At 50.1% G+C, this 24006-nt stretch overlaps 9 protein-coding genes across 9 annotated transcripts; 4 read left to right on the forward strand and 5 right to left on the reverse strand.

Moving 5' to 3' along the window:
- Positions 1–416: 416 nt before the first annotated feature.
- Positions 417–1784, reverse strand: PV06_08289 (uncharacterized protein; the record flags this gene model as incomplete). The annotated part of the gene is made up of 1 exon (XM_016409608.1): positions 417–1784. One exon carries the CDS (start codon positions 1782–1784, stop codon positions 417–419), a length of 1368 nt encoding a protein of 455 aa, XP_016259916.1.
- Positions 1785–2799: 1015 nt separating this feature from the next.
- PV06_08290 (uncharacterized protein) lies at positions 2800–4420 on the forward strand. The gene has a single exon (XM_016409609.1). The coding sequence runs from the start codon at positions 3047–3049 to the stop codon at positions 3488–3490; it is 444 nt and encodes a 147-aa protein (XP_016259917.1). The 5' UTR covers positions 2800–3046; the 3' UTR covers positions 3491–4420.
- On the forward strand, positions 4403–5589 carry PV06_08291 (uncharacterized protein; the record flags this gene model as incomplete). Its single annotated transcript, XM_016409610.1, has 1 exon — positions 4403–5589. The coding sequence occupies exon 1, from the start codon at positions 5173–5175 to the stop codon at positions 5587–5589; it is 417 nt and encodes a 138-aa protein (XP_016259918.1). The 5' UTR covers positions 4403–5172.
- Positions 5590–6461: 872 nt separating this feature from the next.
- Positions 6462–8412, reverse strand: PV06_08292 (uncharacterized protein). Its single transcript, XM_016409611.1, has 2 exons — positions 7896–8412; positions 6462–7841 (listed from the first exon to the last, which is right to left on the reverse strand). The coding sequence occupies exons 1-2, from the start codon at positions 8370–8372 to the stop codon at positions 6735–6737; spliced, it is 1584 nt and encodes a 527-aa protein (XP_016259919.1). The 5' UTR covers positions 8373–8412; the 3' UTR covers positions 6462–6734.
- A 650-nt stretch (positions 8413–9062) lies between these two features.
- On the forward strand, positions 9063–12355 carry PV06_08293 (uncharacterized protein; the record flags this gene model as incomplete). Its single annotated transcript, XM_016409612.1, has 3 exons — positions 9063–9316; positions 9367–9580; positions 12005–12355. 3 exons carry the CDS (start codon positions 9063–9065, stop codon positions 12353–12355), a joined length of 819 nt encoding a protein of 272 aa, XP_016259920.1.
- Positions 12356–13825: 1470 nt separating this feature from the next.
- Positions 13826–15243, reverse strand: PV06_08294 (uncharacterized protein). Its single transcript, XM_016409613.1, has 3 exons — positions 14939–15243; positions 14417–14876; positions 13826–14367 (listed from the first exon to the last, which is right to left on the reverse strand). Exons 1-3 carry the CDS (start codon positions 15166–15168, stop codon positions 14014–14016), a joined length of 1044 nt encoding a protein of 347 aa, XP_016259921.1. The 5' UTR covers positions 15169–15243; the 3' UTR covers positions 13826–14013.
- Positions 15244–16063: 820 nt separating this feature from the next.
- On the forward strand, positions 16064–17131 carry PV06_08295 (uncharacterized protein; the record flags this gene model as incomplete). Its single annotated transcript, XM_016409614.1, has 2 exons — positions 16064–16497; positions 16564–17131. The coding sequence occupies 2 exons, from the start codon at positions 16064–16066 to the stop codon at positions 17129–17131; spliced, it is 1002 nt and encodes a 333-aa protein (XP_016259922.1).
- Positions 17132–20306: 3175 nt separating this feature from the next.
- Positions 20307–21953, reverse strand: PV06_08296 (uncharacterized protein). Its single transcript, XM_016409615.1, has 4 exons — positions 21763–21953; positions 21524–21707; positions 20958–21432; positions 20307–20873 (listed from the first exon to the last, which is right to left on the reverse strand). Exons 1-4 carry the CDS (start codon positions 21866–21868, stop codon positions 20643–20645), a joined length of 996 nt encoding a protein of 331 aa, XP_016259923.1. The 5' UTR covers positions 21869–21953; the 3' UTR covers positions 20307–20642.
- Positions 21954–23329: 1376 nt separating this feature from the next.
- On the reverse strand, positions 23330–23611 carry PV06_08297 (uncharacterized protein; the record flags this gene model as incomplete). The annotated part of the gene is made up of 1 exon (XM_016409616.1): positions 23330–23611. The coding sequence occupies one exon, from the start codon at positions 23609–23611 to the stop codon at positions 23330–23332; it is 282 nt and encodes a 93-aa protein (XP_016259924.1).
- Between the last annotated feature and the right edge of the window lie 395 nt (positions 23612–24006).

Genomic DNA, 24006 nt, shown 5'->3' on the forward strand with positions numbered 1-24006 from the left:
TCGTCAGGAACTTGTTGTAATGGAGGGTCTGAGCGTCAGGAGCCCCCTTTAAAGGATACTTGAGGAGAACGCAGGCAAATGTAACGAGGCGGCTGCAAACGTACCGCCTATGTCGTATTGTCTCGAGCAGGAAATCATCACATGCCAAAAGGCTTGTGGTACCCCGCTAAACCGAGCAATCGTGGGAGCGTAGCCCTCCCAAACCGGGTCGCCACCTCGAGTCCCTGATCTTGGCCGTGCGAAAGGACAATTGTTCTTGCTGAGCCTCTACGATACCCTACTGTATGCTGATTGGGGCCTTTTCTCGATCTCGAAACGTCTCATCCATTCGGCTTTTGTTACCAGGAACTATGGTGAACTTGACCTAAAAATCAAAAAGCGAAGGCTTCTTTCTATGAATCACACAGGAAGAGGCGTCAGAGGTCCACCAAATCGTCCACGCTGTAGTACGTCTCTAGAGGTCCAACCGTAACGTGTTCCATCTTGGCAAGAACAAACTCATAGAGACTGAGTCTCTCTTCCTCGCTCAACAGTCCAAGTCGGTCTTCGACCGAGGTAAAAGGTCCGTGATACATCTCGTCGATAAAAGTCCAGTAGATTTCGTCGAACATGGAGCTATATCTCGCAGCAAGACAGACCCAGAATAGCCCAGTGTCGAGCGACCGCTCCATCCGGGCAGACACGCGTTGTGAATCTGCCGGTGCGCCATTTCCTTCCTCGGCCATCTGATCTTCGCATTCACGCAGAGCCTCGAGAAAGAGACGAAGTCGTGGCACGAACCGCCTCACGAACTCGTGGAGATCAGACTCCCAGTCCTCTGGGCTCTGGAGCAATAGCCACCAGGGCGCCACGTACGCAAACTCGGCGGGAGCCACGTAAGTGAATTCCCAATCGACGACGCCCGTGACGTGAAGATCTTGTAGGTCGACAAGAACGTTGGAGGGTCGGAAGTCGTCGCAATACAAACGGAAGGGGCCGTGGGAGTGCTCCGTCGAGACGTTGCGGGCAATTTTCCGAAACAAGCACCGGGCCACATATTTCTTTCGGCAGTCGTCTTGATCGGTGGTTGCATTATTACGCTGGTGCCGGAGCTGAGAAAGCTGCTGATCGGCAAGTAGTGTAAAGTAAACGTTCGCAGAGTCGCAAGGTTGTGTAGGAAAAACTCGAGGTGGGAGGTTTGCTGAAGCGGCCAGTTCGTTCATATTGTACGTCAACGGTCTTTTGGTGACCGTGAAGCTCTCTCCGTCATGCTCGAGTCCTCCAATCCGATGAAACTCTGATTTCGACAGGCCAAGGTGTAGCTCGGCCATTGCCCGATACGCCTTTTTCAGCGCTCGATCACTCATCCTCGGATTCAGGGCCGGCCGATCGGTTTGAAAAGGGTCCTGAAGCAAAGTGGCTAATGATTCTCCCTCGACAAAGGACATGACGACGTAGGGCCCTGCCCAACATGTCCCAGCTCCCAGAACATCAGGGACTGGGATGGAAGTGTATTGACTCAAGTATCTCATGATGGCAACCTCGTCGTTAACTTTCTCTCTGCGGTGGATGGTCCTCCCCAGAGCGGCGAACCGAACGACAGCGTGGAATCCGTCGTCGTACTTGACCCTATAGCAGATATTGAAAGAACCATTTTTCCAACGACACGCTGCTATTGGTCTTCCGGCGCGGTGTGTTGCCGCGAGATGCATGGCGAGATGCTCCGGAGACTTTCCCAGAAGGGACTGCACCCAAATCGTGAAGTTCTTCTCCTGCCTTTCTTCGGCCACATGATCAAACAACATGACTTGGGCGAATCGCAGGTATGGTGGCAGCTAAAGTGGACGTCAAATAAGAATGCGCAAGACTTTCAAGAAATGAAGATGCGAAAGGGGTTGCGGCCGCATGGAGTTGGGAGATTGAAAGTCACGTAATGTTCTTGACATTCCAATATCCGGGCTGATGAGAGTCACGTGCATTGTACTTGAAATACCTCAGGATCCTGACATCGACTAACACTAATTTGAGGTGAGTTGTACGGAGTGAGTAGTCAGCCAGTTAACCCCCAGCAGCACAAGTAATCAGTAATCCTCTGCAACCAGCAGTCACTCTACCGTTGCAGCGAAAGTATTCTCTCTCTGGTGTAGGGTCAGACGAATCAACCCTCGAATTACGACTTTAACTTATTAAAATTCTCTTGACAGAGTAATCTTGCCAATGCGCCAGTCGCCGTTGACATGCCAAATATTTCATCCAACTTTTTGATATGATATTAGGTGGCGTTTAAATCAGGGACATTTCTCGAGGAAGCCGTTCTTGATTGAGGCCTGACTCTGCTCTTCCACACGAAGCCACTCTGTTTCCTCACAATTTGCGTGCCGAATGTAACAAGGTTAACTCTTTAAAAGGTATTTTGAATGTTATGTGGTGCGCAATAATTAAGATCAGTAGATAACAGTAAACTAATGACCATAGAGAACTACTTCTACCTTGCTGCGGGCATTGTGCAAAGGTTGACTAATTAATTGTGGAGTGTGCTTTACTCAGCATATTCGAAGTAGTCAACTCTGAATTACTATGAAGAACTTCGCAGAAGTAGAATTGACCATGACTAAGTGGATAGAAGGAGGGAGATAGAAGATAATTACTCCCTAATGGCCGCAAAAGTACAATGGACTGGTGGCCGCAGAGAACTACTTAATCATCGTAGAGGACTTACTGTTCCACTGGTGAAGGGATCACTAGACCAGTGGCCACAACAGTAGAACCAGCGACTAAGGAGAACTGCTGTTATTGATGACTACTGATAAGAGGATTGATCGTCAAGATAGGTGAAGAGATGACTTTTGATTGCAATGACTGAAACTAATTACTACTACTAACTTCTACTAGACAGTCAATTTCAAACTGTCTAGAGAATCGTACTGGCCGCAGAAGAACAACCACTGATACAAACATAAATTCTCCATTTAGTTGCCGACACAGCAAAGTCCAAAAAGGGTGGATTGGAAGCAGTTTATGCATATTCATACATCAATCCCACCAAGGACTCTCGAGAATTCGATCCATGGTTGCTCTCTTTTTCAGATCGAGATTCATCCTCCTCAATATCATTCTTTTCGTTGTCGTGCTAACCACCGAGGTTTCCGCGGATTCTTCCATCATAGACGTGAAACCAGGCGCCGGCTCGAACATCTACTCGACTTTCGTGTCGTCCAGGCCCTCGGTGGGTGATGAGTCGTTGCGAGTTGGGTCAACATGGTCTGGTTCGTCCAATGGTCCGAATCCCTCACTATTCATCTTATTCAACTTCTTCATCAGGTCATCGAGCTCACTCTGCTGCTGTCTCCACTCAATATCGTCCTCGGAGAGCGCGAGGAGCATCTTCACAATGTCTTCGCCCTTTTGGTTGACAGATTCACACAAACGTTTGCACTCCGCGATCGCTCGAGTAACGTTCTTCGAGGTCAACGGTGCATCACATTCCTTTACGCCCTTTCTGGTACAATAGAAGCATCTCGGATGGTCATCCAACTTGAAACACATGGAGTTGGAGTTCTTGCAAGGTGTGCATCGATCCATGGCAACTTTCTGGCGACCGAGGGCTTCGATTCGAGAGACAGGGGAACGGCGACGAAGAGTGAAAGAGGGATTGGCTTTTGAAACACAGGACCAAGGTATAGTCAGCCACGAAGGAAAGAGAAAAAAACAACCAGAAGACAGCCTGGAGAGAATCACTCACCAGCGAAGCAGCGACGAGAAACGGAAGGGCGATTAGCTTTGAAAACTCGAAACTGAGAGATGGTCAGTCACGAGAGAAGACAAGAAACGATCAGAAGATGTCCCAGAGAGAGAATCACTTACCAGCGAAACTGCGGTGAGAAGTGAAAGAGCGATTAGCTTTGCAAACGTGAAACTAAGACATGATCAGTCACGAGAAAAGACAATGAACAGTCAAAAGAAGGCCCAGAGAGGATCACTCACCTTGTGTAAAGTTGCAGACAACGAACAAGTCTAGAAGATGGAAAGAGTTGCAAACTGAACTGAACAGCAGGCGGTTTAAATACGTCACGACAGCCTACAAACCTACAAGCCTAATTAGAGCGGCAAGAACCCCGCAGACTACATCTCTGAAGCTACGATCGGTGTTTTGTCACTTGGGTGTTCTCTGTCGCTTCCCCGCCATGCTTCTGGCTCGCTCCCTGAGACCAAAATCTGTCAGAATGTCCTCGACGATTGTTGGCCGCTCTGGCCGTGTATATGTGCGAGATCGGGTACTTCAAACGCATCCACGAAACCAGAGCGCCATGACTACTTCGCACGGTAAGGTCCCGATCGTTCGACTCAGGGATAGATGTGTTTGAAGTGACGGTCCACACGGAAGGGAGGTATTGCATAGGCGTTCACGATGAAACAGTGTCCCGCCATACGGGGCGAGTGGCCGATTGATTGAATACCAAAGCGAAAAGTCCAGGCTCCCCGCAGGTCAGCGCTTGGTTGTCGTCTCTCAAGGACCTAACCGGCGAGGCGCTGGCACTCGAACCGATGGCAAGGCACCGATGGCCAATGAGACATCCTGCCAGTCTTGACCGCCAGGCGACGACTTTCATCCTCCATTGGATTCGGTCGTATCGCTGATCGCTCGTCTTCTGTTCCCAAATGACCATCATCCGTAAGTGGGACGCACGGCTTACTGTGGGATGTTCTGACGTGGGCATCATCTGTAGAGGTTGACTGCAAGCTCCTTCTGATGTTGTATAAAAGCACACGTTGCGTGAAGGCCGGACGCCCTGCCCAAATCCTTGGCGTATTCTTCCGACATGATAGGGGCGATCAGAAATGAGCCTCAGAGCCTCCTCGTGAGTTGTACCAATGACCGGGTAACGAGTGACACACTAGTGGGTGTCACTCTCGGGCACCTTTGGACTGCAGGGATGAATGACAGAGATAATGGGTGACCCGACAATCACGCACGCCCAGGTGGAACGCTTCAGCTTTGATGTAACGCTTCAAGATTCAGCTGACAATGAGTCTGCGCCCGATTACGAGGTGGCCCGGAGAATGACAGAGGCATTTGGTCCACAACGTCAAGAGGTCATATAGTCTGACTCCAAGCCCTCGGAGTCGACCATTCCAACGACATCTCAGCAGACATTCCAACGTACAAGAACTACAAGTGTATACCTTGAGACAATGCCAGAACCCAACCCCGAGCATCAATCCACCACATCCTCGACAGATTCGGGCCATTCCGAATCAACTGACGCCGCCACTGAACAAAAAGAGGAGATGAGCAAAGGCCCTGAATTGCCGGCAATCCACGAGTACAGCATACGAGGCATTCTAGCGGCAGTCCATGATGAGGTGGACGACGACATCAACGCAATATCTGAAATCCTGGGGAGGAGCGGAACAGTTCTGACCGACCAACCTTCCGAATCGAATCGCTTACCTCCTCAGGCTGAGCAGGGGGTCACCAGGGTCGAGGGCCAACGCGTGAGATTTTCCGCGGAGACGGCCACAGAAAAGGGGCACGTGAACGAAGAAGAAGAAGAAGAAGAAGAAGAAGAAGATGAGGCAAGGCGGGCGGAAGAGGCAAAGAAAAAGTGATCGGCCGCGGCCAGTTGGTTTGGTAGTCCCTGCCTAGTTTAGTGGTTCTCTTCATCCACAGAACAGTACCGGTAACTGAGATTCTCTTTGAGACAAGCTCTACACTTTCCCCACGGCCACCAGGTCTACAACGACCGCTAGTCTAGTAGTTCTCTCATCATCGGTTGCTCTCTCTCTCACTTTCTGTCACGACCATGTGCTTTTCAGTACGGAGGAGGGCTGAACGAGGTGCTGAGGCCGCAGCGCGGTGTTGTGTCCCGGTGGTTCCAAGATTCCAAGCGCAGGTGAGGGGTTGGATCAATTCTACTTCTGCAAAGTTCTCGACAATAATACCGAGTCAACCGCTTCGTGTGTTCCGAGTAAAGCACTCTCCGTATCTGATTGGTCAACCGTGTCGCCTATCCACTCCGTAATGCAACTCCCTCCAAGAAGTATCTTGAACTCGGTGCACCTTTTACAATTGTCAAGTCGCGTCCTGACAACAAGGCGACTAACGTCAGGTATCGAGGTGACTGTGTGGCTTTCGCCTGGTGTCAAAGAGCCCCTCTCTTCGTCCTGAGACAGACTGAGAAGCGAACCATCGTTGACCGCCGTCTGTACCAATGACCGAGGACAGACAATACACTAGTGGATGTCACCGTCGGGCACCTTTGATACTGCAGGGATAGATGACGGAGATAATAGGTGACCGACAATCACTCATGCCTAGAGTGAAACCCTCCAACTTGGATGTAACGCTTCGTAAGCTTCAAGCCTGCGCCTGATTACGAGGTGACCTGGAGAATCATAGAGACATTCAATCTGACAGATTCAGAGGTTGTGTAGTCTGACTCAAAGTCCTTAGAGTCAACTATTTCACTGATATCCCAGTAGACACTGTGAAATACAAAACCTACAAGTGGATATATACCTTGACACAATGCCAGAATCCAACCCTAAGCGTCAATCCACCACATCTTCAACATATTCAGGCCATTCCGAATCAACTGCCACCGCCACTGAGCAAAAGGTCGGCAAAATCGAAGGCGAATGCATGAAACTCTCCGCTAAGGCTGCCAAAGAAAAAAGGCACGCGAACAAAGAAGCAGCTGCAGCAAGACGAGCAGAAGAAGCAAAGCAAAAGTGATCGGCCGCGGGCGAAGTCTTCAACGGGTCGCAGCCTTGAGCTGTGACCGCAATTGCTCCAGGTAGACTCTCCGGTCCAGAACCTTCTGCTCGACAAAGCTGACTGAATCTTCAATCCAGTATCGGGCAACTATGCGTTGAAACTGAATCGACCCTTCCTCTTCCAGGTGCTCCGGCGCGAAACGAGGTTGCAGATGGTCGAGGAAAAGATTATAAGTTGCGCGAGGGTGGTGCAAGCTGGCCCAAAAGAAATGTATATCTTTGGCGAGGACACTCTTCATGATCTCCACATGATATTGAGAGTTTTGTGAGATTGCCTGGTCATTCTCTCGTTGAAATACCTCCAGAAATTCTGCACACATCTGCTTATAATCTTCTCGCTCGGCCTGTCCTTCCAGTGTATCGAGTTCGTGTCCACTAAGCCAAAAGGGTGGGTAGAGGTTCTCCGGCGGTAAGGCACAGAACCACTCGAGGTCTGGAAGAGAAGTAATCTCATACTGTCGATTGACGAAGATGTTGCTTGCATGAGCGTCGGTCCAAATGAGACGGAACGGTCCGTCGCGAAGATCACTTAGTGTAAAGTTGGAAACCAGAGCGCGCATCATAGTCAGAACTGCCATTTGGCCCGTTGCGTCGTACTTGTCACGGACCGCGTTAGGTTGGTGCTTTAGCTTGAGGTCGTGACAGTCCAAGAGGTCCCGGATATATGAGTCGGTCGTCGAGTAACATCGATCCGAGGGTATGCTTGTTGGAATGCCTTCACATTCGAGTAGAGGAAGTCGAGCCGTCAACGGGCGATTGCTGAGGCTGATCTCACCGGAGTTATTGATGGTGAACGAGCCAATCTTCGGCAATGGACAGCGCGCCAAATTCAACATAATTTTCGACAGACTTTTGTAAAAGTTCAGCTTTTGTTCGTCCGTACGGGGTGGCCAGATCTTGGAAAGCATCGAGCCTTGTTCCTTCTCGATAAAATCAACAAGTAGGTAGCCCGACTTCAAGGAGTATCGCGGCTGTGTCGGTATGAAAGGAGTATAGTATCGTCTTCGGTAGATCAAGGTCCTACAGAGATCCTTGATATATGCGATGGCTTGCCGGTACCAAGGTAGACACTTGGTAGGTGTAAACTAGAAGCAAGTGAGCCATCAACACGTTGTACGAGTATTTCATTGCGGCCATACACCAAGTCCTTCAGGTAGCCCGAACCCCCATAGGCGAGGAATCGGAACCTGAGGGCAATTGTCTGCTATCCAGGCGAAGGTCGCTGCTTCGCACCGAATCTTTTCGTCCAGTCCCATTGGGCTTCCAACCATGTGCGGAAATGGACATCTGAGTAGGACACGCGCTGTCGGCCAGTTTGAGATCGTGACGGGGATGCAGGCATTAAAACTACCATGTAACCACTCGGACCTGTCCGAGACCTTGCATTCTTGCCGGTCGCTCAACAAAAGGTGGTGAGCTACGAGGCCGGGTATGTCGGATGCATGACGTTGGAGGTAATCCAAGAACTCTTCTGTCAAGACATCCCGTTGTAATGTGACAAGCATATTGTCATCCTCTTCTTCAATCTCTTTCCATCGTTGAGCGGGACTCTGGACGATCTTTATCCGCAAGGGAGGCACAGTGGGAGATGGTGCATCTTGTAGCGACACGGCCATGGTGATCGACCGAGACAACCAAGATACCCCTGAAAGTTCGATGAGGAGGTGCAGAAGCGAAAAGTGAAGGTCGGGTCATTCTGTAGGAGGCTGTAGACAATGGAGTTTAAGGGGTTGCTCAGATGCAGGTGGACTAGTTCGCCAAGACCCGGACATACCGGGGCTTAAAATTAGCTTATCAGTTAGCTTATAAGCTAATTAGCTTCCTCAGATTTAGCGTCCAGCTCCAGTCCCCGTCCCTTTCGCTTCGCCACGAAGTAGCCTCGCTTGTTAGTCTCGAGCCCCGGACGGGATGGCTTACACTTAGCCTGGTATGGAGTACAGTAGTGTTGGTGAATTTCTTACTTTTTCATCCACACTCCACGGGAGCTTTTGCCAGTAGCCGGAAGTACCTCTCGACAAAGAGAATTTACCCCTCGTCTGTCCGGCAATAATCCTCTCACCAGTATCCAAGACTGCGCACCCTCTACATTCCGCCCTACAAGTCACCAAGTCTTCTTCTTGTACGGCCAATCAGTACAAAATTCTTGGCAATAATTTGGGGTGACTGTTACCCTTCACCTGCGACCAGCCCAGAACACAAATAGAGTCCCAGGTTTCCTAACAAGTGGGAAGTATAGGGTATGTAAGCGAAGTGATCACAACCAAAACGTGAACACTTTGACTACCTCCTAACAGGAAGTATTGGCCATGTGCCGCTCTCGAGTCCTGACCGTCCCATCACCCCTCGCCAACTGGATCACTTCGAAGCGCAACAGCCAATACGCCGCCACTCATACCAACGACAAAGACCTCAAGATCGACGCCTTCTACCGGGACCGCGCTAAACTCGGCATGTTTATTGCCCAGCCTTACAAAGTTCTTCAAGTTGAGGGCAACTCAGTACCCGCGCCGAGAAAGCGAAGGCCATCGACAAGGCTGAAAATGCACTCTTGTCTTGGACAGTTGGTCTGAGATAGACTGAAGGATCGAGATTGTTTCCTCACGAACGAAGACGTCGAAACCACCGAAACAAGCCCGAGAAGAGTTTAGAACTCGATCAAGAGCTGGAAACACTCGCTGTCATGAAGGATCAAGACAACCTCCACAACGACAAACATCAAGTCATGTCGAGCTATGGGCGATGTCGCGGTGTTAGCGACGCATTGCTGAACAGACGTTTCGTGTTCAAGATAATGCAACAAGAACTGCACCACAGTTCATCGGAGGTTCGAACCCTTGTAGGGAGCCCGAAACTGGGGAAGATTTAGTTCCCATCGCATGGAGCGAGTTGGGAAGGTGTTTACCGGAACCACACACACACGATGTGCTAGGTTAAGATCAATGCTGTTGCAATTTTGGAGAAGAAGAATGAGAATAATCGGCTTGACCAGACGCAGTGTTCTTTCAAGGTCAACATCACGCGATGGTTCGCACGTAACATCAAGTATCTCGAGAGGGCAAGAGCATTAGGGACCAAGGCGTTATCGAAGAATACTGCCTAGATCCTGAGATCACGAGAAGAGAACCGAGAGATGTCCTGATTTCGAGATGCTTTCAGCTTACCCAGAAAAGCGCCCATACCCATCAGACAAGCGACGAGTAACGATAGTATTTCTTGTTCGGGGAAAAGGAGAACCTCAGTTCCTTGGAAACAAATCAAGACACTACAGGACACTACGAGAAAGAGGAGTACAAAGACGACAAAGGATTCTTGATGGTCGACTTCGGCGGATGAGGAGGGTGACCCGGTCAAGTTAGTCGGACTCGGAATGACCGAAACATACCATGTCACTAGCACTCCACATCGGAAGCCCGTGCTACGCCGAAGGCCAAGCTGTCCACACGAGGTCCGTTTGTACTCCAGAGCCTGCAATCAAGAGCTTATTGCCTCTTCGGTCACTTGAGCCTTTGCGACCTCGCGGAGCACAAGTGGTTATCACTGCCGAAATCGAGGCTAAGCAGGCGCTGTTGGAGTGATATCGCCTTGGATGCTAGCAAAGAAGTACGGACAGAGCCAAGATGCCTGCTGATATGACTGAAACCTCGAGAGAGGCCGTCTTGTGTATACGACTTGTTGGCTTCAAGTCACTTACCAAGACGATTGTCCATCTCAATACTGTTTATCGCAGGCGAGAAATAGTATACAGTTAATCTCATTCTCAGTCCACTGCGAGAACAGACCAAGAGCATTTAGAATAGTCTCTAGGAGAGTGTGATGTACACGTCATGTTCCGTCCTGGCCAATCTGAGCGTTGGCAGGCTTCTTCTTATCCTTCTCCAGTAGCCGGCGTGAAGAAGGCATCAAGAACGTGTGCTGACTTCATCAACTTCCTACCGACCATGTCTACATCCAACTGGCAATGCGATTGAACACCACCGCAGCACGGTCGGTCTCATCTTTTGGCACCCATTCCGAGCCGTATTCACCAGCCGCCAGACAACATGCGTTCTCCGGGACGGGTCGGGTCGTCATGCGGCAGGACGTCTGCTGTAGAGATGAGTAACCGAATACCCCTCCCATCCGAAGGGATTCTGGAACATGGCCTGCAAACACTACTTGAGCTCCATTTCCCAGTCCAGCACCATACCGTTCGGCACCACAATAAGGCGAGGACCCCAGACCTCATGTGTCGTCTCGGCGAGGCGTGCGAGAAATACAATACTTTGAATCGTTTTACCGAGATCCATCTCATCATCGACAACTTTCCCAAGAAACCCTACTTCATAAACCCGTTTGCCGTCTCCCATTGATCGATATGCAAATTAGCCAGGGTCGATGGTTCTGTCTCATCGAGAAGCACCATGTGGTTTGCGAGTTGACTTCTTCGCAACTTGTGCCTTTACACTACCAACGGTGAAGATGGGAGATTCCTATCGGCTACCTTTACCCTCGAGCTATTTGTGCTCGGTGAGCCCCGGTCGAGATACCACCTAGCACCGAGATGTTCTTGAACAGTGTGTTTCTCGGGCATCGACTTGAAATGACAGATAGACGTCCATATCATCCGAAGTCCAACGCCGAAAATTGTTCATCAACGGTCGAAGCACCTGCTCAGCTTGGCGGAACCAGAAAAAAGTAGAGGTGACCAGCGTCAAGGAGATCAAAGACAAAAGGCAAAGGCGCGAATCAACCGGGCCGACAGAGCGTCGACACAGTTTCATTGAAACATGTATATGGAATCGCAAAGATTAAGCCGAGTGAGGTCCGGATATTCGGGCTCAGTCTACAGAGCCTGTGTAAAAGTGTCATCCGGCAATACAAGTCCTATCGGGTCTGACGTTGTGCCTCGAAGGGTGCAGATGTTGGATCGCCCAGAGGCCTCCTGCGCGGCGTACTCCGCAGATACCTGTCTTTCCAATTCGAGACCCAGGAATAGGCTCAAGTCGCTCCTCTTAGACCTGCTTAGCCACCATTTTCTGACGGCCTAGACCCATTTCACAGGCCATTGTTTGATACGACAGCCAAGATTACATGCTGCGGCGACGGGAGCCTCAACTAGGCGGAGAATTTACGCTCCCTTTTCACTATGTAATAGATAGAGGACCGCCTCATGGTCATCGAGGTCAGACTCGACAATACATCAGATTGAACCCCTGGTATTTAGATCACCTAGAGGTTGCATCTTGTCTAACAGACGTCGACGTTGAAGGGCGCTGCAACATCGAGATCCTGCGAGCGCCGCCGGCGATGTACAGTCACCAAGTCAAAATGGGAATCACTTCCGATCTTTCTACCCGAGGTTCCGCAGGAAACTTTTCAAAACTTTTCTGGTCCAAAGGGACAGGATGAAGATGCCGACGACAGGACCAATGACAAGGCCGCACATGCGCAACTCCCATCTTGGACTGCTTGCAATGACGACAATTGCCCCATCCACATGGCCGAAAAAGAGGGATCAGGATGGTCTCCTCACGAACGAAAGCGCAAGAACCGCAAAGGCAAGAAGAGCAAGATGAGGAACGTCGGCCCGGGAAGAACCCGAGACAGTGGCTATGATTGAGGCAGGAAGGCCTCCATATGAAGTTATGCGCGTCTGATATGCCTCGGCAAAGATCTGGAATCAGCACTGGAGACGTGACGCAGACGGTGAAGTGGTGTTCACGCCGCTGGACGATGTCCACCCAGGTCATTTGTATTTTGGGCCTGACGGTGAAATCGGTGCCTCGAGTGCTGGGAAAGTGAAGCACATATTGACTTGGCTGAGAAGAACGAACGGTACGAACTTTCCGTTCAGGTCGCGTGCCGAAGATCTTTCCATGCAACCATCGGACCAGGAAAATTGCCGAGCAGTATGACCTGGTGGATGGAAGACGCAACCCGAGTGGTGGCTACGACTCGGCACTGGATGGCCATTGGGGGGTCGTGGCCAGCACTCGGGTTGCGGTGGGACGGACGACCAGCCGAGGGCGCCGATCACCACGAAGGTTAAGCCAAAGACAAAGAACGTATAGCGTATTGGGAGAGGGAGGCGCACGCATGGTGTACACGGTACGGTACTCGTGCATTTTCTTCCCCAGAGAAGAAAGCGATAGGCCGACGACGAAGAAGACGAAAACCCCGGCGACGACAATGAAGGGTTCATTCTCGTGGATCCCGAAACGCCAACCGCCCTGGAGCAACCGACGAACGTTGCGACGCACGGACAAGTATCGAGTCATTTCGAACCACGACACCATCGCGGTACTGGCGACAAATTACCTAGACGGACGTTACCATGTACAGCGTACTGCCACACCGATTGTGCGACAAGTACACCGAAGAATCAAATCCACGACCGGGGGGGCGATGCCCGAAATCAGGCACACGACGCAATGGGGGGAGGACCCCTATGAGGACTCCGACTCGTTATATGACGATTTTTGTTGTTGGTTTGACAGAGCCCAAGTGTTGGACGGGCTTGCAAGGTCTAGGTAATTTGATTCCTATAGGAGGGGGGGTCCAATATGATGTATCGTCGAGTCTGACCTCGATGACTTGACTACAAGGCTGTTTGCCATCCATTTTTACATCGTGTTCGTAAAAATGAGCGTGTCTCTTCCTCCGGTTGAGGCAATCCTCGTTGCCGCATCAACCCCCGAAACGTTGACATATGAATAGGCCTAGAGAATGAGAACCTGGAAGCAGTTGCCTCAACACCGAGTGGCTTGTCGGAAAGAATAGGAAGTGGATCAAGGGCTAAAAGGGTGACAGTAAAAGAGCGACTCAAGGCCTGGGATTAAGCCTCAACTTGCAAAGACCGTTTCGGGCCGAGTACGCCGTATGTGAGGCCCTTGGCCTTCTGAAAAGTGCCGCCCGTAGTAGGACACGGGTAGCTAGGACGACTGAGTGCCTATGGTTGACCAATGAGGACGCCAGCAGAGTCTACAGAGCGTTCTAGAACTGCAGCGTAGATTGCGAAAGGGAGTCTCTACGTGCCAGGAAAACCATCCGAGAGAGAGAGAGAGAGAGAGAGAACAGTGAGTACGACCAACTGGCTTTGATTATTTATTAGTTTCTTGCCTTGAGTAAGATCTCAGTCTTCGGTTTTGATCCGGCCTCGATCTAGTCTGGTTTTTGTGCCAATCGACAGTGTTTGTCAGTGTCCATGTCCTTGTGATGAAGTCCATGCGCCCCCCATCGATACTTGAAACGCGCTCATGTTTGCATCGCTTCACCCCGTCAGTCCGGAGAGTTTCCTTCGTACGAAGCATCGTCTCGCTCAAGACGCACGGAAACGCGCTCCTCGTCCTCGACAAAAGCCTCCTCGTCGGATTCGGTAAGCTGTTCTTCTGGCGTTATTGCTTGATGGTGCATCTTCAGCGGTGAGCCTTGTTCCGACGTTGTCGATTCGACATCATCCAAAGTGGTTTCCGCTCTTTCAAGATACTGGTATAGCTCTCCACAGGACACGAAGATTTCTCTGCCCATGGCACCAAAATCTTGGCAGGTTCTTGCGTCTGCAAAATCTTCCAAACGGAGAGTCAACCCCAGGCCCTCCTGGTCGTTTGGCTCACCATTGTCGTGACGGAATACCTAGATCGTGTCAGCTCTCGAAAAAAGCAGTAGATTCAGCCAAACGAACCCGATTCGCCACGGTCGCCTCGACAGTCCAGACCTTGTTATCTGGATTTTGCACTGGCCGCCAGACTGAGAACGTAGCTCTCTTTTTTCTGTAGCTGATATCAAATCCAACCACCACTCGAATTTTGAGAAGAGATCCAAAAATATAGTCCTCTGCAAGAGCCCGTAACGTGCAGCCCCGCTGCGCATAAGCTACCTCAATAACGACCGCGGGCAAAGGCGATCCGAGGTGCCTGTAAGAAGCGTCTGGATCGTGTGTCCCGTACCCGGGATTCTTTGGTCTAATTGTTGCCTGGCCGACAGCCTCGATGTCCTTTGCGAAATCGCCAGCGGGCCCAGATTCGCTAGCTATTACACCGAGCTGGGCTGTGATGCGGGAACCGAGCTTCAATATGAAGTTTTCGTGCTTTTGAGAATGCATACGAACGACCAGGCGCTGGGCCCGAGGAAAGTAATCACAGCTGCGTTTCGAGGTCAACATGTCAGATCTTTGTGTCTCGACTCTGGAGGAGATTTGGTGTACCTTAGTTTGTAGTCTCGCAGCAGGACGGGCTCCAAGGAGCTCCACACCTTCTGAGTGACGTAGAACGTTAGCCGGCCTCCTTTGCCAGACGTAGCGTACTCGTATTGCTGCAAAATATAAGCTGCGAGGTCATGCGCGTGTCTTTTGTCCGTTGGAGGTCGCGTGCGAGGGGCATCTGGAGAAGTCGAAAGGGCAGTAACCTGCTCCCCCACGCCAGATGAGTCGCTCATTGTGAAGGGCAATGAATCTAATCAATAGAAGGGCAATTAATCTAGTCAGCGTCGCTGTGCCGAGGATGATGGTTGTTGTTGTGCAAGTTTGCATCAAATGCAAGCAACAACAACACCGCTGCCTTGTGCACCAATTCTTGTCGGTTCATCCTCGGCTATTTTCGTATGAATCTCCTCCACATCACGTGCATAAAAGGTACTTTTCAAAACTAGTTTGTGAAATCCTGTCAAGACCCTGATCATGTGACAAGTACTGCCTACATGTTGCACTAGTCCTAGTTAAGAAGTGACTCGGCCTGCGCCCACACAAGACTACGCTGCGGCCTCAACACCTGTACCACAGTAATTTATCCCTCCTTCGTACTGAACTCTTTAGTCGTGTTTTAAAACGCATGGTTGTGTTAGAGAAGTACAAGTTTGAGGCTCATATGTTACCATGTCTGTGAGAGGAAAGGCCGTCATGTTCAAAGCCTGTTTACACGATTCTTTCGCAAAAGACAGATCATCAACAATTTGGGGTTATTCGATGGGCTTCGGAGATCGGAACCAACCAAGGTTTTACAATGGTCAAAGCAACCGCCGGGGAACTGTCTTGGATGCCTACAATAGTCGCAGATCACGGTTCGACGGCGTCCTTTCTTGTATGTATGACCTAATTCCGTGCCCAGTCGAGGTAAGAGGGGTGGCCGGGATGGACTCCCTCACCAAATCTAATCTAGAACAAGCCTTGAACCCAGGAAGCCACGGCAGCCTTGCCCACCGCCCAGTGCAGCATTAATATCCCCTTTGGCCCCCCAAACAACCACTGTCGACACAGCTTCATGCTGCATTATTGCAGAGTGTCCTCTCTCTACTGCTCTCGCTACTTGGCTATATTCCCTTTTTTCTGCCCACCATGGATCCCAATGACCCTCTTCACAAAGTAGTCAACGCCTTCTTCGGACCTCAACCGACCGTGACGCGGAAACAGTGCGACGATTTGGCCGTCGCTCTTGTCGGTGGGATCGTCATTCCCACGAGCATCCAGGGTGCCTTCAGCTACACCGTCATGGCGGGACCCAATCTGACCAGGATCGTGCAATTTCGGGTTCACGACTCGGTCCTGAACATGATGGCCGTGAGTCTGGCCCAGATGATCCATCCGCAACTCGTGCCGGCCTGCACCTACCACGGAAAGCTTGGCGGGTCGTCGCCATTTTTGGTCTACGTGATGGAAAAACTTTGCGGATTTTCCTGGTTTCGCGTGCGGTCCCTGTGGAATCTCCCCACCGGTCCGCCGCCGATGAACCTGGTCTCACGACGGCGCAACACCGCGGTCGATTTGGCGAGGTACGTCGTGTCCCCCCTCTCCCCCCCCAATGTGTCACTTCAGGATGAGCTGATCGGTGGGGATAGATACTTCGCGGCGTCGTGGAATTGTAGGCCGGCGGTACTCTCCAATGCCGTCGAAGCCACGTACCACGATCTCATGCAGAAATTGGAGCTCCTTTCCCAAGCCTTGCCCTCCCGATTCATGGACAGCCTGAGACGGGTCCGCGCCGAACTTCCACTGCTCTTTGCGCCGACGTACCCTCTGGTCCTGAGTCACGGTGACCTCAGCGAGTTCAACATCTATGTGGATGTCAACACGGGACACTTGACTGGGATCATCGACTGGGCTGAGGCCTGCATCCTTCCGTTCGGCATTTCCCTGTGGAGCCTCGAGAACATCCTCGGCCACATGGACGCTCGAGGGTGGCACTATTACGACAATCACCACATGCTCGGGGACTTGTTCTGGCAAACCTTTGAAGAGGCCGTCGGTGGAGTCTCCGAGGCCGACAGGCAGGCTATCCGCGTGGCGAGGATGGTGGGCTTCTTCCTGCGTTACGGTTTCGTACGAGAGAACGGGGTCCGACTGCTCCCTGCGAAGGAGTCGGATTCCAGGCTGAGATATCTCGACACTTTCTGCATGACAATATGATGTACTGCCACGGAGACGTCGCCGCGCAAGCCTCGAAGACTTCACCAGGAGGGCTAAACAACTATGGCATCGGTGTTGAGAACGCGGCGTAGTGTTGACACTAGTTATATGATCATCATCCTGACATTGGGCAATAATAATAATAACAATAATGATAATAATAATGATGATTTGGGGTGACTGCGCAGTTAACAGCACCGTCCACCTTCGTATTTTCACCCCGCACAAGGATAGTACTCACTTCACTTTTTTTCATTTTCCATATAAATTTGTATGGTAAGTGAAAAATGTGAGAAGATCTATGATGTCTAGTCAACGCGAATATACAGACTATAAAAGAGGTACTGTACAAGGACTTAACCTAAGCGAGAAATCTTAGCGTGAAATCGCAGCGATATACAACATTCCTCGACCCTCCGTACAGGACATTATTAATAATCCTGGACCACGTATTAACACCAGGTCTGGGAGACCTCATAGTCTATCTAAGTATAAGAAAAGACATATGATACGCACTGCTATAAATAATACCAAGATTTCCTATGCGGAACTTAAAGCACGTTGCGATATTACGGTCTCAAATAACACTATCTACAGACTATTAAAACAGCATAATATGAAGAAGTGACTAGCTAAAAAGAGACCTCGTCTAACTACTAAGGATGCTGAGAAACGATTACAATGGGCTATAGTATATTATAACAGGAGTAAACGTGGAAGCACCAGGTGCGCACAGGGGTAGTCTGTAACCGCAACAACAACAACCTTCGACCTCAGAGATCCTCCTGATCCTGTAAAGACTCTTTCTGTGACCTGCGCTGCAACCTTGCAGCGCCCTGTAGGTAATGTCGACGCCCTCGTCGACCTCAGGGCCTTGTTGGCACTCGCCGCTTAGTCGTCCTAGCCACCTGTATCTGTACAGGCGCACTCGACATTCACGGGGCCACAAGGTCCTGGTGTTACTCGTTCAGCATCACGTACCTAGGGCTCACAGCCACCAGAGAACGGCGCACTCATAGTTCCAGGAAAAGTAAACTCATTGCATTGCAAGACGGCCTCGCCGTTATGGCCCGTTACACATCTCTATATGCTATTCTTGTTGCTTCTTGCTATCTACTCGGGCCGATGTCACGCCCAGCCTCCTCCCGTCACCCCACGCGCACACTTGTAACAGCTAATCATCACTGACGATAAGGGTACATCCCCATCCTTTCCCAGTACACTATCTTCAGAACTAAAGCATTAAATGCCTATATTCTTGAGCGAGACTTTAAGCTTAAAAAAATGGGCTACTCAGCGAATTCCTATCTAAAAGTCCTTGACAACAATATCCTATCTATCTAGGAACTAGGCATAATATTTACACAGGATAACACATCTATTCATGGAGCTAAAAAGGTTAGAAAATGGTTTGAGGATAATGGTATTAAGGTTATGAATTGGCCTCCTTGTTCTCCAGATTTAAACCCGATTGAAAACCTCTGGTTTAAGATTAAATACCTTGTCAATATTATTAATCATGAATTACAATTTACAACAGGTAATTCCGAAGAGATTCGAGAGCGTTTCAAGATTGCTATTTAATGGGCATGAGCTTCTATTTCTCCTGAAAGAATTAGGAGTGTTGTTAAGAGTATGGACACCAGGGTTAACGCTGTCCTCGAGGTAAAGGGCTGGTACACGCGATATTAGTTACATAACTAGAGAGTTATATTCTCTGAAAAAAGCGCTATCAAATGATACCTATTACAACATGAAATCTCATGATATGCCTATATAATTACAATCAATTCTCATGATTATTGTGATATAAGGCTCAACCGACTATTATAATATGTATAAAAGTCTTCTGGAATCATTCCGCGTGCTTGGAAATCGTGAGGAAGCTTCTAGTAGGTTGCTTTGATGTATATATGTGCCTCTACTCCTTGAGGAAGTAGACAAAATAACAAGATCAACATTAGCTTCCACTGCTATAATTCAGAACTATGATGTGGGCTAGTAAAAGGGGTTGACCTGGCATGCGGGGGTGGACGGTGACTTGGTGCGGAGGTGCTGTACAACTTACTCCTGAGTCCTCACCAGCTGACAGTCTACCCCTCACAGCCAGAAGTAATCCCTCTGGCCATCACAGGTTTTCCCCTCTGTGGTCACCCTTGTCAATCCTGTGCGGCCAAAGTCGTACCGGCAATAATTCTTGGCAAACAATATGATGTCACTCTCTGACACTCTTCTCTCATCTGATTGGTCAATACTCTTAATCATCCAAAGTGCACAGAGTCCTAGATATCTAGAGTTAATAATTATAAACTCAAGGTAATTGGAAGAGCATTGCAGACCCGGTCTGCTTCAACTATGGTGAGACCTCTTCCTTGTTTGACAGATCCGTGCTTCGAATGTTGAGATTTGTGATTGCCTCTAGCGGGCGAATCACAACATGAGAGACATCTGTTTCAAGATATAATCGTAAGTCCCAACTATTTTGCATGTTGTGGTTGCAAGACCTTTCCGAAATGGTATCTTGAGTGTGTTGCGAAATAACAATGACGAGCCCCTAGCTATCTTGGATGTGTCGAGTGCAAGCTCTTATATTGTCTTGAGTTTATTGTTTGCGACTTTAAGATATCTAGGACTCTGTGCACAATAATCCTAGACCAATCAGATGAGAGGAGAGCGTCAGATAGTGACATCACATCACTGCTCAGAATTCCTTCTGGTACGATCCAGGTTGCGCAGAAGTGTCAGAAAAGGAGAAAGGTTGCCAGAGAACTACTAGCCTTGTGCTGGTGACTCGTAGTCTAGTCCTCCTTCGTATTGAATTCTTCATTTCAAACCCATGGTCATGACAGGATTCAAGGAGGTCGGCAAGGCACAGAAAAGGGACGGGAGCGAGGACCCATTTAGCGGCACACGGTCGAGTCGATCCCGGGCCCTAATCTATTGTACAAGTACAATATTGTACAATACAGGTAGATCGACCACTAGTCACGGGAGGAGCCGTATGTGGACAACATTGTGAGCCGTCGTCATCGTCGTCGTTGTTAGCCCCTTTTTTTTAGTCAAGTCTTACAGATTGAACGCACTCGCAGTCTGTGTGCGGCTTCAAGGGGGCCGGAGCATAATTTAAATAATAATAAAAACTAAAAAAAAACAGGCGGCGGATGCTCTGTGTGTGTGTGTGTGTGTGGAAACCCTAACCTGGGCCATTTCATTTTCTAGCTCGTATCTTGTTCCTTGCAATTCTGCTGTCGAAGGGGTCAATTTGCCCGACGACGTCAAGCAAGATTTTGTGTGTCTGAGCAATGATATGTATCTCGTACGTACAGTAGGGGGAAAAGGTGCTGCGCGCTGAAAAACAATTGTGGCCGATGTTTGCTAGAGCTTGCCATGGCATTACTTCCTGGCTCAGCTCAGCTCTCGACGACATCAATCAGGTCGATGCCCCAACCATGCAATCACTTGGACCCTCGGATCTGCAAAAGGAGCAGACATGAAGATGATTGCTTCCATTCTAGCTTCGTCCTGTCCTGAGGTCTTTACGGACTCTGCGGAGTTCGTTCACCTCCTCTGCGTATTCCAATACCTTGCACAGATCGTCCATATTGGCCACGTTGACGGCGGCGACAGATTGAAGATCCGTATCCTCCCCATCTGTTCCTCGGACGAAACCAAAGTCTTCAAGCGATAGAAAAAGTCCAGCTTGGCTATCGGGGTTCTTGACACCGTCCTTGTTTCGAATTTCCTAGTTGAGACACCACCGATTAGTACTGTGATTGATCTCACGAGGGACCGACCTTTTCGGGAGGGTTTGGGGGTTTGATCTTACCACGGCATCACCGCAGGCTACCCCTTCAAACTTCTCGTCTCCACCAAACTTTGCCCTCCAAACCAAGAGACGTGCTCCTTTGCCAACTGGATGGTCAACGTCGACTGTGATGACAGTTCGGATCCGACCCTGAGTCTGCTCGATGTATTCTTGTGCACGTTTGTGTAGCTCTTTGGTTGTCTGCGAGACTGCGACTTCACCAACCAGAACCGGGTACTCGGCATTCTTTACATCTATGAAGCTGACATCAGGTGAACGCTGGTCCCTGCCCTTGGGGTTCTTGAACGGATAGTAAAGGGCTGCAGAGAGGGTAGGTCTGAGCGACGCGGCAAAGTTGGCCATGGAGGGTTCCGCCTTGTCTTTGACTCCGCCGATGAAAGACGTCAAGCATGAATTGAGATACGCAACGATGAATTCGTGTTTGATCCCGTGCAGTATCAAAGTCAGAGTTTCAGTGGCATAGGAATAGTCGTATCTATTGTCAATAGTCAGCTTTTAGGAGCACTTTGAACTCACTGGACCCCTGGTAGGGTATTCAGCCAGCCTTCAGAGTCCCGTAAACCTACCTCACGCGTGTTCCTGAGAATTCACCGCCTTCTGCCAACTCGTCGAATTGTTTGAATTGCTCGGCGGGAAGGAAGAAGTCGTTTCTTTCGGCGTCGGAGCGTCGAAGGCCGCCTTGTCGGTCTCGGAGATAAGTCACAAGAGCTTGCAACTCGAACTTGTAGGGTTGTTCCGCGTTCTCAGAGGCTGTGATGTTGGTCAATGAGGGCTTAGGATTAGAGATGAGAAGTGCCTTGGGTACCTTGTGCAGGAAGTGAATTTGGACCATCGCCGCTCATGGCAGAGTGATCCGTAGCGCAGTTCTCGTCGTGATTCTGTCCAAGGACAGAAGTCTGTCGTGAATCCATCTTCACACTTGCGTCTGGGAGGGTGCGAAGAAGATGTAAGCTGGACCAAGGATGCTGTTGTTGCGATGATGGGATTGTTGTGATGGGTTTGTTGGGATGGTGTGAACAAACAACCTGTGAATAGATGGGGAGTTGCTACGGAGAAACAGACGGCCCACTAAGCATGTGGTTTCTGCAGAGCACAGCCACTTGATGAGCAGTCGTAGTTTCCCGGCTTAACGTCTCTCGTATCGTATACAAACAAAGCAAATGTTGTTACCGGTCTTTCATACCAACACCCAGCCGAACATTGGCAATCCTGCCCGATTCTTCTCTGACTCTCATATCCGCGTCCAAGGAAATGTTGATCAATGTAACGACAGTTCAACAGCCAGCCTCACGACCCAAGGCACTGGAAAGCGGGTTTCACTCACGCCGGATCGGAGGACCCGCCTCGCACCATCTCCTCCTGACCATCATAAGCGACCACCATCCGAAGCCCACCGAGTCGCCGAGGGAATGCCTATGAGCAATAAGAAACAAGATTTATCAACTTCGCCATGGGAAACAGGGGGAATTGTAGTCGTGCGTGTAGTAGTCATTCAGTGAGGAATCGTTTTTGCCTGCAGCCAGCAGTATATACCCCCCTCACCTGTCTAGATAGTTGTAGCAGTACCCGCGACCAAGATTGTGCCCTCTACACCTGGGTCTACTACAGTCATGCCAAGTGCAAATAGATTCCAAAAGCTTCGTACCAGAGACCTCATACCCAGTTTCCCATCGCGTGTCTGTCATACCCGTCAATAACAAACAGATCGATAGGTGATCATGTCCCATCTTTTACTCGCGTAGAGAAGATTCAACCATGGGTAGAAAGAAAAAACCCCGTCCAAAATCCTGCCACCCGATGTCAAGATCAAGATGGCCGCCAAAAGTCCAATTGTTTTCCGTGGTCGAGTGAACTCACGAGTCCGTCAAAGTGTCAAGCCCTTCCCGACGTCCAAGAACTTCCCGATGCTATTGACCGCTTGTTCATCCCCTTCAACGGTATCTGCCACCTCCTCATCCACCCATCCCTCCGTCCAGCCACCGCCGAAGTCGATCAGCCACGCATTGTCTTGATCGTCGATGAAGACGTTGCCGGCCTTTCCGTCGCCCCATACCACGCCAAACTCGTGCAGCCGATCCACCGTCTCACGGATCTGGCCGGCCCATTTCTCCCTCGTCGCTTTCGATATCGTCTCGACGTTTATTCTCGCCAGCTTGCCACCGAGCATTCCAGGAGGAATTCACTGGCGGAGGAGACCGATGATACGCCCGCTCTCGGCGTCCTCGACGTAGCCGCACAATCTCGGCACCTGCAGCGTCCTGCTAGTCGTCGTTTCGGAGCGAATCTTCTCTAGTGTGAGGAGGGTGGACAGCTCCCGCTCGATATCGAGGTCAAATGGCGACCCCGTCGTGTGAGCTTTACGAAAGCATTTTTTACCCGTTGACTTGGACTTGGCTGACGACACAAGGTCCGACAAAGACCTCGAGAACGTCGATCTCATGGAATGAGAATGTCGGCAGCTCGCCGTTGATTGATGGTTCGGAATCAATGTCGTCGTCAGGTTGAGGCTCGGAACAAGAGTAGGCATTGCTGGCGTTGATCGGAACAATGAGCCGTCTACCCTGTTCCGTCTTGAAGCAAAAGTGGATTGTCTCTGGGTGGAGAAGAGAATACAAGGTCTGCGTAGAGAAGCCGAGAGTGGGTGCAGGTGCCATCTCTGTAAACACCCGTCCTCCTGCGTCGACTAGGATCCCGTTGAACCTGGGTATCCTCAGGATGGGTCATCTCCCGGATTGTCTCTGACTTGAATCATGAAGCGCGCGACCGATCAAACTGAGAGCAGAATAGATATGTCAATTTCCATATTCGCAGTACAATGTGTTCTTATAAGACCAACCACGACGGTTTTGAATACACTCCTTTTCCCATCATCATGACGACTCTTCTTTTCGTCCTTGATCATTACTCATCTTCTTGCTCTTATACTCCTTGTGCTGTAATACCTTCCTGACCTGCATCCCTACAGTATTTCCCTGCCAGCAACCACGCTCTAGAGAAATCACAACGTGCCACCATGTGACGGAAGTCCATCGGTGCGGTCGCCATTCCA

This window comes from Exophiala oligosperma (assembly GCF_000835515.1).
Source record: "Exophiala oligosperma strain CBS 72588 unplaced genomic scaffold supercont1.8, whole genome shotgun sequence".
NCBI lineage: Eukaryota > Fungi > Ascomycota > Eurotiomycetes > Chaetothyriales > Herpotrichiellaceae > Exophiala > Exophiala oligosperma.